The 13,195-nt window shown below is 33.4% G+C and overlaps 1 protein-coding gene across 1 annotated transcript; it reads left to right on the top strand.

Moving 5' to 3' along the window:
• The first annotated feature begins 469 nt into the window (after window positions 1-469).
• Window positions 470-2,439, top strand: LOC134283889 (uncharacterized). Its single transcript, XM_062766413.1, has 3 exons — window positions 470-714; window positions 1,755-1,937; window positions 2,213-2,439. The coding sequence occupies exons 1-3, from the start codon at window positions 480-482 to the stop codon at window positions 2,416-2,418; spliced, it is 624 nt and encodes a 207-aa protein (XP_062622397.1). The 5' UTR covers window positions 470-479; the 3' UTR covers window positions 2,419-2,439.
• Window positions 2,440-13,195: the final 10,756 nt, after the last annotated feature.

Raw genomic sequence — 13,195 nt, forward strand, 5'->3', positions numbered from 1 at the left:
CATTATTACAAAATATTAAGCCTGATCAGACCTGCGCTCGGAGACTTTTACTCAAAATATCGATGTAAAATATACATTTTTCTGTAGAAATCATGGAAGTTTTTAATTTACATCATTTTCATGACCTCATTTCAAACATATGACGTCATTGCTTATGAAAATATTCAGTGCTTTGAAGTCAACATGTGTCACCCTGTTTAAGAACGAAAATAAATATTTCTCCGTCAAAGTTTGATTTGGGGGGCAAATATTGGTTATTACCGAATAAAGTTCTTTGAGCAATTAGAAGATGCCTTTTATAGATCTTGGTATTAATCAAATCAAATAGTGTAATTATATTTCTAAGTTCCTGCAAAATTCCCTTCATAAATTCAACAAAACTTTTTTAAAAAACCCTGCTAATTCGGGACAAGTTTGCGGAGTACATGTATATTATCCTATAAACTTTCCCTTGTTTATCTCCTGTAGATACAAATGCCATGAATGCCTGGTCCATTATCCCTCGTTTGACAAACCAAGACGTTGTTGAATTTGCTACGGATACGATTCATGTTCCCAGCCTCATATACTGTGCCGCCATGTGTCAAAAGAAACCCAGCTGTAACACATTCCGGTATAACGGCCCCACTGAGGACTGTCACTTGTACCAGGAGGAACATTGTCAATCTGCTGGACCCGGTATAGGGAACAAATTCTTTCAATTAATGCCACAAGGTACGTAGAAAACTCAAACCAAACCCAGGAAAAATAAAAACAGGCAGGTTTCATTTAGCTTTAAGTTTGAGTAAACTATGGTCCTTTCTTTCAATTGTTATCTAGTCAGTGTCTACACAGCTAGCCATTGCTTAATTTAGAAAAGAGGGAGAATGTTATCCATCAGTATGAATCTCCTTTTTTCAATTCAGCACAGAACTCTTAATTTGGAAGGGCAAGGTTAATCTTAAGAGAATAAAGCCCACAAATGAAGTTACACAAATTTATAATTGCTACAAGATACCCTAAATATTGTTATCAAAACTATACAACAAACTTGTGTGGAAAGAGATGAGGAAATTTGGGATTTCTAAAAAAAATAAGAATGTTTTAGGAGAAAAGAAAAATTGAGAACATTATAGTAAAAATAAAACTCTTTTTTATACAACAGAATTAATTTTCACGGAAAGGCACACGAAGTTTTAAAATAACTTAATTTTGTTGAAATAACTTTCTTTTTGTTGAAATATTATAATGATTGCAGGGAAAAAATTAACCACATGTCCTCCAAAAAGGAAAAATACAAACAAACAATCAACCAAAAATCAATCAAACAAAAAAAATTATTTTTTACGAATAAAGTTAGTGCTATAAAGTATGAATTAAATACTGAATAGTGTGTAAATGTACATGGTTTTATTAAGTAAATCACTAATTATGGTGTTGTGAACATGGACTCTCTCAATGTTTGTTGAACATTGCATTATAATAAGCATTCTATGTGCATCACAATTCTCACAACCAGTGACAGTTTAATACCAAATTAATTTTTTCTATTTAAAAATGCTAGCATAGAAAACATATTAGATTTTCTCAGAAATAGACCATAATATATGTACTACTCCTTGGAGACATTTAATTCGATTCTTTTAGCTATTGATGTTTTTCCCATAAATAATGATAACAACACAACACATATAGATACATTTATCCGAAGTTGTTTTAAAACTGGATTTAAACAGTAGAAATATTTACTTAACCTAAATACAAATTGATTTAAGGTTGCATTTCTGGGCTGGATGAATGGTTTCCGGAAATTCAGAAGTGCATCTGGCTCTACCCAACAGCTCTGAACTATTATGACGCTAATACAACTTGTCAATCAATGTCTAAAACTCTTATCAACATGGAGACTCCTGCAAAACTCCAGTTTGTCAAAAACTTGATGGATATGATGGGATATTGTAAGTTATTGATGAATATGATGGGATATTGTAAGTTATTGATGAATATGATGGGATATTGTAATTTATTGATGAATATGATGGGATATTGTAAGTTATTGTAATAATTTGTTGGTGTTCCTGATTTTGAAATTACTAAAATTTACCATTATTGTAAGTATATACAGTATCCCAAAGACTAAGATTGTTATTTAAGTTCCTTTTTAGGACAATGTCTGCTGTAAAAATTTTGTATCACAAGAGATAATTGGTTTCTTAATTTATTTAAAATTTAGTCTGGATTCACTCATATGCACGAAGAGAAAGCGTGAACTCGTACAGCTGGAAATCTGGTTCTCCTATTACACAAAACTGGTGCCCCGGCCAGCCAAATGGCGATTTGCCTTGTGTAGGACTAGACATGAAGTTAGATGCCTGGTGTCCTTTAGGAGGATTCGACGATATAATTTGCTCAGATACAAGACATTTCTTCTGCGAATAGCAAAATAAAATAAACTTGTCATGAACTCAATCTAACTAAAATTAGATATTAGATCTGTTCGCATTATCGATACACTAACATTTCACACCATCCCATAGATGGTCACGGCAAAGATCAAATTCTATCAACCAATCAAATCGTCGCTTGCAAAATTATTGTATATTTGCTGAAACGAATAAGTCTAGAGTTGTCCCGAATAGTGTCCTCTGACACAACCCTTTATGGGATGCTGTTAGATGTTGGAGTAGCGAGTATGAGAGTGGATCTAACATCTAATTTTAATTAGATTGTCGTAAACTGGATTTTATCCTCTTTTTGCATATTGTTAAATGAAGCCAGTCGGGTTGATTAAAACTGAAGTTTTTATGCCCCTGTAAGCGAAGTTTCGGGGGTATATAGTTTTTGTCGTGTCCATCCTCTGTCTAGCTGTCTGTTTGTCTAGTTGTCTCTCTGTTTATCTGTTTGTCCGCAGACTTGAACATTGCATATAACTTTTGATTTAGTGGAGCTATGACTTTCATATTTCACATGTTTATTTCTTGTGACAAGGCTTTTCTTCGGGTACCACCAAATTTGACCTTTTGACCTTGACCTTGGAGTTTGACACACTTTTACACAACTTTTACTTTTGTCATCTCTTTTGTACAGTAGATACCAGGACATTTATACTTCATATATGTATTCTTTGTGGAAAGACCTTTCATTGGATACCAACAACTTTGACCTTTTGACCTTGACCTTGGATATTTCCGTACTTATGAATAACCTTTAACCTTGGCCATAACTTTTGAACACTAAGGAATAGGGCTTTCATACTTCACGTATGTAATCCTTGTGAGAAGACCCTTCATTGGATACCAAGAAGTTTGACCCTTTCACTTTGGAGTTTGACCTACTTTTAAAAAGCAAACTTTGACCATAAATTTTAAAGGGTTAGGGCTAGTGCTTTCATACTTTACATATTTAATCCTTGTGATAAGGCCTTTCAATTGATAGCAAGACCTTTGACCCTTTGACCTTGACATTTGACCTACTTTTTGAAATTTTCAACGTTGGCCATAACCTCTGAATGGTTAGGACTAGGGCTTTCATACTTTACATGTGTATGCTTTGTGGCAAGACCTTTCATTGGACACCAGTTATCTTCACCTTTTGATCTTGACCTTGGAGATTTTAATACCTATGACAAAACTTTAACCTTAGCCATAACTTTTGAACACTAAGGGCTAGTGATCTCGTACTTCACATATATAATTTTTTTGACAATACCCTTCATTGGATACAAAGAACTTTGACTCTTTGATCTTGGAGTTTGACCTACTTTTAAAAAGCAAACAATGACTATAACTTTTAGAGGGTTAGGGCTAGTGATTTCATACTTTATAAATTGTATCCTTGTGATAAGACCTTTCATTTGATAGCAAGACCTTTGACCCTTTGACCTTGAACTTTGAGTTTGACCTACTTTTTAAAGTTTCTAACCTTGGACATAACTTTTGAAAAGTAACGGATTTGGCTTCCATACTTCACTTATGTATTTTTTGAAGCAAGACCTTTCACTGGATACCAGTTACCTTGATCTTTTGACCTTGACCTTGGAGATTTCCATACTATGAAAAAAAAATCTACTTTTATATTTCAGAATTGTATTTGCAGTGAGTTTGCATTTAAAAAATGTTTAATCTTCGCTATGTTGCAATACGGGAGCATCAGTGTTTCAGAAACACATCTTATTCATACTAATTGTTAGTCCATTATTTACACATTGAATTGACGACGGATTTTTCTGTTATTTTCCGATCGTGACAAGGAGCACGCGGCGGGAGTGACCGGTCCGCAGGGGATGCTCAATCCTCCATGATAACTGATCCAACCTCTGATGTTTCGGAGGTCCGTGATGGCGCTGCTTCTGCTTTGTATTGTTATATGAACTTTGAATACTATTCGTCATTCCCATATCCTTTACTGAATTTTGAAATTAAAATTCATGGAGATAACGAACAGTATTCAGGCTCAAAATCCATTAAACAATAATAATAGTAGAAGAGCAAACACGGACCTCCAAAAAATCAGAGATTGGATAAGATGCCAAAGAGGAGCAAGCATCCCCTGCTGACCGGTCACCCCGCTGTATGCTCTTCGTCATGATTGGGAAATAATGGGAAAATCTGTTGTCAATTCAGTGTGTAAATAACGGACTAATAATTAGTGACCATTGTTAATTGACAATACATCGTCCATAAATCTAACTGATGAGAAAAAGATTTTTAAAGAATTTTCCTATATATTCCTTTGTAAAACTTTTATTAGCCATTGTGGCCCCGCCCTATCCCGGGGGTCAGGATTTGAACAAACTTGAATCTACATTACCCGTGGATGCTTCCACATAAGTTTCATCTGTCCTGACCCAGTGGTCCTGGAGAAGAAGATTTTGAAATATTTTTCATATATATTCCTATGTAAAACTTTTATGCGCCATTTTGGCACCGCCTTACTTCCGGGGGTCATGATTTGAACAAATTTGAATCTACACAACATGAGGATGCTTCCACATGAGTTTGATTTTTCCTGGCCCAATGGTTCTGGAGAAGAAGATTTTTAAAATTTGCCATTAATTTTTCATTAATTCATAATTATCTCCCTTTGGAAGAGGGCTTGACCTTTCATTTAAACAAACTTAAATTCCCTTTACCCAAGGATACTTTGTGGCAAGTTTCGTTGAAATTGGCCCAGTGGTCTAGAGAAGAAGATGAAAATGTAAAAGGTTAACGACATCGACTACAACAACGACTTCAACGACAGACAACGGACAAATTTTGATCAGAAAAGCTCACTTGCGCCTTTGGCTCAGGTGAGCTAAAAAGGGATAAATCAGTCATATTAATTATCATTTATACCTTTATCACCTGCATACGGAGTTTATATATCTCCGTTGATTTGATACGCAAGAGCATGCTCTAAGTATGCTCTACGTATGAATATTTAAATTAACTATGGAAGATACTCTGTGTTTTTTCTAGTTTATATCTCTCACTTGATTCGATACAGAAGAGCATGTTCTATGTATGCACAATATCTAAAACGAGGTAAATTACTGACAAACAAGATGATGAAACAAGAATATCAGCAGTCTCATTTAAAGGCATCATTTCTTAAGTTCTATGGTCGATACAATGACCTTGTCAGCAAATACAAATTATCATTGGGTCAAATGTTGACTGACGTTTTCATACTAATTATTAGTCTATTATTTATACACTGAATTGACGACGGATCTTCCCGTTATTTCCCGATCATGACATGGAGCAAACGACGTGTGTGTCAGCAGGGGGTGCTCATAACTCCATGACACCTGATCCCGCCACTGATGTTATGGAAGTCCGTGTTTGCTCTGCTCTTGGTTTGTCTAAAGTTAGCAATTATTTCCACCTAAATAAACAGAAGCACATGTTAACATAAAAAATTGTACATTTTTTGTGAAAATTATCATAAATATTATGTAAAAACTAAGTCAAATGCATAATTATGATGCAGAAAGTTCTTAAATACTTGCTACTTTTAAGATACGTTTGAATTGTTAATATCAGGGAAACTATTTTACATTAGAAGTACAATAAAGAAAATGCCTAAATGGAGCTACCAGAGCAGGAGTTATTTTTTTTTAAAAAAAGATTGAATAATTGATTAAATAGAGGAAATATGCATTTTTAAATTCTTTTACTTAACAATATTTATCTTAAAGAAAATCATTCTTTCAAAATATATTTTTCTATTGGGTATGAATTTAATCTGATAACAGTTTTTGCAAAAACCAGTGACATCACAGGAGGCTGGAATTACCTTAAATGGATTATTTTATTTATATTTGCAGAAATGTAATTTAAACAAGTTTTTAAATGATCGAGTTAATCTTATGGCACACTGATGATTTTTTGTTTTAGATAGTCAGTTTTTAATAGAAGGATGTGGATATAGATATGTATTTAAAATTATGTACAAATATATCTGATATACTATACTATGTCCATTTTCACTCTATTTCCTACTTTAACTAATTCATTTATCTGTCTCTAAATATTTTTTATACTGGACTACAATGTAAACTAGTAATATGTACTAATTGTGCTATCCGGTCTAAATAAAAAAGAATTTGTCGTTATCTCCATCCTTCAGTGAAGTCGACATCATTTCCATGTTTAATTGAAATTCGAAATTCATATCTAAACAATTGTATTGTAGATGACAGACTTTTTGTTGATGGTATATTTCAAACATTGCTTGTAGGAAGAAAATCAATTACCCAAGGACACAGAAATTGAACATTATTCCATTAATGTAGTTTTATGAAGCAAAGCTGAAGACATTTAAATCTCAGACACTTGATATTTTCTTCGAATTTCCAACTGGAGAGCATTTACATATACAGGGTTAGGGTTAGGTAAACTTCGTTATCTCGACATCGACGGGACAGTCGGAAAATGTCGAGATATCCGAGGTGTCGAGATATCAGAGTTGAGACTCTACATCCTTAATTATACTGCATAGTAAAACCATAGATCTAAACTGAACAGACGTGTAATTACAGGTACATGTACCTACATGTCTTTCATTAGACTGTAGCTCGTTTGTTTCAGCTATCCCTCTATCTTTATTAAAAAATCTAAGAAGTTATATATTTACAAATGTTATTTTTGAAATGCTTTCTTTTTTTTATCAACATCTTCTCATTTTACTAAAAACTGTTTTCCACCCAGCATTCGATCCGCGCCACTGTCAGAACAGGATACGAAATGCGCTCTATAAACTCCAAACCGGAACTGTACAAAGTCGACTTCCGAGATGCGAATAAAAAATAATGCGCATTTTTTAAAAATTATTTCATTTCATTTTTTCTTATTTCATAATCATTCATCATTAATTTTCATTTCATTTTCAAACCAAAATTTAATTGGAATTGCGCATTTAACAAACTTCATGATGTTACATATGCATCCATATAACGGCTGATGCAATAGTCGTGCATGTCGTTGTTTTGATGGATTCCTGTTGAATGCACTTTTACAATTTTTAAGTTTAATTGAATTCAATGTGTATATTGTTCATTGTTATTAAGTTACTTTTTTTTAAATAAAATGTTTAAGTTTTGTTAGATTTCGACATAGAAAAAACGGTTGTACATTAACGCAGAATCGAGAAGATTTATCAATGGTACAACCCATACTGAACATTAAACAATTAACGTACTAGAGACGCCGAGGGGGCTTGGGATTCCTCTACAAACACATTTCTACAGAGCAGTACGTATGTAGTCAAAACATGGGTGTGAAAGGTGTGAATTTCTGACGACGTCGAGATACACGGAGTCGTCCGTGCGAGACGAGCGACAAGCTGATAAACAATAAGGTTAAGTAGAGCAGAAAATTGCCCCGATGTCGACATATACCAGATATATTTTACTCTTGGGACTGTGAAATACGTCGAGATAAGCGGGGTAGTCGACATTACCGCGGTCGACATATCAGAGTTTTTGCAAATCATTTATATAGTAAATAATGCTGGGACCGCGGACGGATGTCGACATATCCCAGGTTGTCGACATATCCGATGTCGAGATACCGAAGTTTACCTGTAAATGAATTTGTTTGTGCATTATAAGGATTAACTATAGAAACTAGCATATATAGAAAAAATAATGTTTCGATGTGTATGCTTGTTTCATTTCCTGATTAGCACATTAATTTAGAAAATCAATTCTTATGTGTCTCCAAAACAACTCAACTTTATTTACTTCTAAAACAAAACGTTACCCTCAGTAGAAGATTGAACAATCCTTGTTTCTTTATACCTTTATTAAGGTTCAGTGAAACCAAACAAGGATGATATGCTTTGATGTGGGAAAATGCTTTAATTAGATTCGTCGATAATACCGGTATCAGTTTAGTTCCAAGAAAAAATTAGAAGCAATTCAATCTAAAGAAATTATATCTAAAAAATGACTATGAAAAGAATTGAGAAAATACTTTTGTTCACTGAATATAATATTTAACCATACATTATTATAAAAGCGTGTATCTTTAACTTTCAGTTTTTTGTAATAGATAATTAAATTTTTTGAGCTTGATTGCTGTTTATTTTCTTCATTTCCAATTTATTATAGGATCATATCGGTCATGATGTTAAAGTTCAAGGGTGTTCCCTTCACGATCGAGAAGTCTTGTTTCGATTCTGGTTCGATAAGTTAGACCTAAAACGTAAAGTATTGATTGTTTGCTTACCGCAAAAAATGTAAAATTCGATAAATCAATTTTTCTGATGACAAAGAGAAGGAAATCTAAGAAAATCTTTGAATGTAGGTCTAGAGATTATTTAATTAAAGTCACAAAACAAAATTGATTTTAAGATGTGAATAAATAAATTCAAATAATATCATACTACATATATAAGAATGCATAGAAAAAAAAATGTTTTCATTCTTTTTCATAAGACATCAAATGTTGACTGAATCGGGTATAAAATATACTTTGCTTTTCATATCATTGATACAATTCATTACTATACCTATACCTATAACACAATTTTAGAAATGCCCTCGTGGATTTGGGGCATTCTTTTTGCAGTAAATGGTAAGTATTTATTTATTACTGAACTTTTCATATGAGTGAGAAATTCTCCAGAGGGACGTTAGAGAAGCACATATATTTTGGTTAACGTCCGTCTAGAGAATTATTACGAAATTCTAAATGAATAAAAGGCAAGATATTGAAAATACATAAGACTTTGTTTAATTCTTTCTAGAATTTTCTCAAAATTGTTTTGATAAATTCAATTCTTTATTCAGTCAAAGCAATTTCAGCAGAAACTAAGTTCGTAGTTTTAAAAACGTATGTCATTTGTTTAATGGAAAGAAGATATCCTTTAAATTTAATCAAGCCTAAAGCTACATACGTGTATATCAAATTGACTATCGCTGCAATGGAAAAAAGAAGTTTGATAATAACCCTAATTTTAAGATAAAACTGCAATAATGTCCCAATCATGTACTGTTAGGGAAACTTCAAGATAAGTATAAAGAGGTCTACTCGGTAGAAAAAGTTAATGTTTTACATACAAGTATACTAGTATATAAACATAAATCAAAATATGTTAGAAATCGCAATTTTGAAGATCAAAAATTTGAAGTCCTTAAACTGAGAGAAAAAATATATTTGAATATAGTATTAAATAAATCATATTTTTACAATTGTTTTTTTTATATTATTTTTAGCTACTATTTTTATCACAGCTCAGCAGAAACACTACTGGCACATTATTCCCCGTTTGAGAGATAAATCAGTATCTGAAGATTCAACGGAAACAAGGGCGGCTAAGTCATTAACAGAATGCGCCTTGTCGTGTTCCCGTCTGAGGTCCTGTAGCTTATTTCATTACAACAGCATATCAGGAACATGTGCTATGTACGATGGCAAAAGTTATAAAGGGACCTCTAGCGCAGTGGGAAATAATTTTTTCCAGGCTATGCCTCAAAGTAAGTAAAATACTAATATGTAATTAAAATGTGTTACATTATTTCTCACCGCTATTTATAACTTATAAGGACGCCAGATGAACAATGGTATGAAAGATATGGAGATTACGAACAATTTTCAAAATCAGAAGTCCATAAAACAATACAAAATAGGAGAAGAGCAAACACAGAACTCCAAAACATCAAAGGTGGGATCAAGTGCCATGGAGGAGTGAGCATCCCCTGTCGACCTTATGCTCCTTGTCATGATCGGGATATAATGGAAAACCCGTCGTCAATCCCATGTGTAAATAATGACCTAACAATTAGTATGAAAAACGTCAGTCAGGATTTGACTTAATGATAAACTGAATTTGCTAAAAAGGTCATTGTATCGATCATAGAACTTAAGAAATGATAACTTTAAACGAAACTACTGGTATTCTTGTTCCATCAACTTGTTTGCAAATAATTTGCCTCGTTTTAGAAATTGTACATACGTATAGCATGCTCTTGCAGATCGAATCAATATAGACATAAGAACTCCATATCAGTTGATCAGGATATATTGCTGCATAAGTAAGGGGGGTTTGTGATTGAAAAGTTAAAGTCATATATAGAAGTATTTAGGAACACGCGGCAAATATACGAAAATTAATTTAAGAAAAGTCACATTTTGCTTGCAATTGATATACACTTTCTTAAATGAGTGGCACTGCAACTTTCCTCACTGTAGGAAAGTGGGTGACCGTAATATATATTACGGTCATCAAAACATGTCGGCCGCGCCGATCAACTGAAATTTTTCGACGGCGATTACAAACATTATTCAATAAAAATGAGTAATTGAAGACAATGATAAAGCGAACATCGATGTTATCTCCACGCCAGTATAGTTGTTGTTAACCCAAACAAGCGAAAATGAAAGAAAAACGCCTTTGAAATTTTGCAGCATGATGACCGTAACAAACACATTCCAGTGAATAGATGATGAGCGTAATTTAATCATACAGATGACTGTAATATAATATTTTTACAAACTCATATTAGATGTATTATTTCTTTTGAAAACCAATTCATGTTTGTAACCGCGCGATCAGCAACAGGGAAACCCCTCCCTATCTTTTTTCAAAACATAACCTTTTCATTTGAAAATGATCATTGAAAAAGCGACCCCCTCCTCTCTAAATTTTTAGTTGCAATGTATGATGGATATGGAGATAACGAACAGTAATCGATATCAAAATCCATAAAACAATAAAAAAAAAAAATAGGTGCAGAGCCAACACGAACCTCCAAAACATAAGAGGTGGGATCAGGTGCTGTTGAGGAGTGAGCATCCTCTGCCGACCGGTCACACCCACCGTGCACCCCATGCAATGATCCGAAACTAACGGAAAAATGTTAAATCACTGTGTAAATAATGGACAAAAAATTAATATGGAAAACGTCAGTCAGAATTTGTCTCAATGATAAATTGTATTTGCTGACAAGGTCATTGTAACGACCATGGAATTTACAAAGTGATGACTTTAAAGTCAGAGATTTTAAGCACCGCCTTCAAAAATACCTGGTCTGCGTAGCCCAATCAATCAAGTGCGTGAAGGTCCATCATCGAATGCTGGTATTTGATTAAAATTTACTTACTGGTCCCTGTGTATACCCTGTACATCTTGTTTGGCACTCGTGGGGACCTTCAAATTAACTTTTGATCCTTTGTTGTTTACCGAGCATGGTTTAGAGAAACTGACTTGTAATACTATGAACATAATTCATTTTTTGATTTTTAATATAATTAATTAATTAGATATACCTTTAATATTTGAAAGTATCATAATATGATATGCATTTTTTGAAAAAAAAAAAAAATTAATCTTTATTACATAAAATTTTTTATCGAATGAAATTTTGATATTTATTTTAATAGCTAAATGGTAAACCTAAAGTGGAAATGTTGTTAAAAAAGTTCAGAGCTGCACTTTGTGAAGAAATGAAATTCAAATATATCTTTAAATGCTTCTAATCATGGGGCACTTAAAAGATATTTTCCATTTTTATTCAGATACATGGGCGTCGCAAGCAAATTGATAGGGGGGCTAATGGAAAGTGGGGGTGGGGGGGGGGGGGGGCTAAACCAACAAAAAAGGTAAATCCTAATTTTCAATGCCTATATAATGCTTAACTTTGCAAAAAAAAAAGGGGGGGCTAAGCCCTCTAGCCCAACGGTTCCGACGCGTATGAGATAAGAATTTAAAATCTTTTTCAACATGTTTTATGGTGACAAAGCCTTATTAAGATCAGGATGAACCTAGATATTTTTTTAAATGAAATGTAGTTAACACGGCTCTCTTTTCATTTAATAGATGGAACCCATGGGATAAATGAAGTCTAATGTGGTTGTTACAGGAGTTTAATTAACACATAAATTAACATCTAAAATAATTTTCGTTTTAATGTTTGAATTTATAGTTTGCTATCATAATAATTTTTGGTGGGGGTGTTTTAAAACATTAAAAAATTAATCAATATATACTTGAGAAACCTTTTTTCTACTTATTTAAAAATGTCTCAGAATTCTCCATACAGGTTAAGTTTGACACCTGGGGTATTTCACTATTAAATCACTTCCTGTGTTTAGGGATAAGGAGACAAATGACCACAGGTAGACTGCTAGCCCACAAGGCATTCACACATATACAAAATAAGCCCCTCCCTCACCTGGAATTTACCACCCGGTAAAAAATCTCTGCCTTTAAACGATAGAAATTAAAATGAACTATTTGGGTACAGTTCTAGAACCTGATAAATAGAATCTTTAATCTTGATCACATAACTTACCTCCCCATCGAATGATATGCAGAAGATATGGAAAACCAGCTGGTTTGCACATTAGTGTATTATTGTCCGTGAATCCAGCGACAAAAACGACTAATTAACTTTACATCTCTAGATACAGGTTGCATATCAGGACTAGATGAATGGTTCCCCGCCGTCGGAAGATGTATATGGATCTATCCCTCAAAACTTGACCTACATGATGCAAATGAAACTTGTCATATAGTCTCAAAAAGACTAACCACGATAGAGACAGAAGCACAATTAGAGTTTGTGAAAAATTTGATGAACATAATGGAATTTTGTAAGTAATTACATACTATAGAATTTAGAGTGTGTATATTAGGTAGAACAATTTTTTGTTGCTTAATTGATGTCCTTTTCGAGAATTTCTTACTCATATGAAGACGCCACCATTTGGCGGTGGAGAGCTGCAAA

Source organism: Saccostrea cucullata, unplaced genomic scaffold (assembly GCF_032062105.1).
Source record: "Saccostrea cucullata isolate Sc308-1 unplaced genomic scaffold, CSIRO_AGI_Scuc_v1 ctg420, whole genome shotgun sequence".
Lineage (NCBI taxonomy): Eukaryota > Metazoa > Mollusca > Bivalvia > Ostreida > Ostreidae > Saccostrea > Saccostrea cuccullata.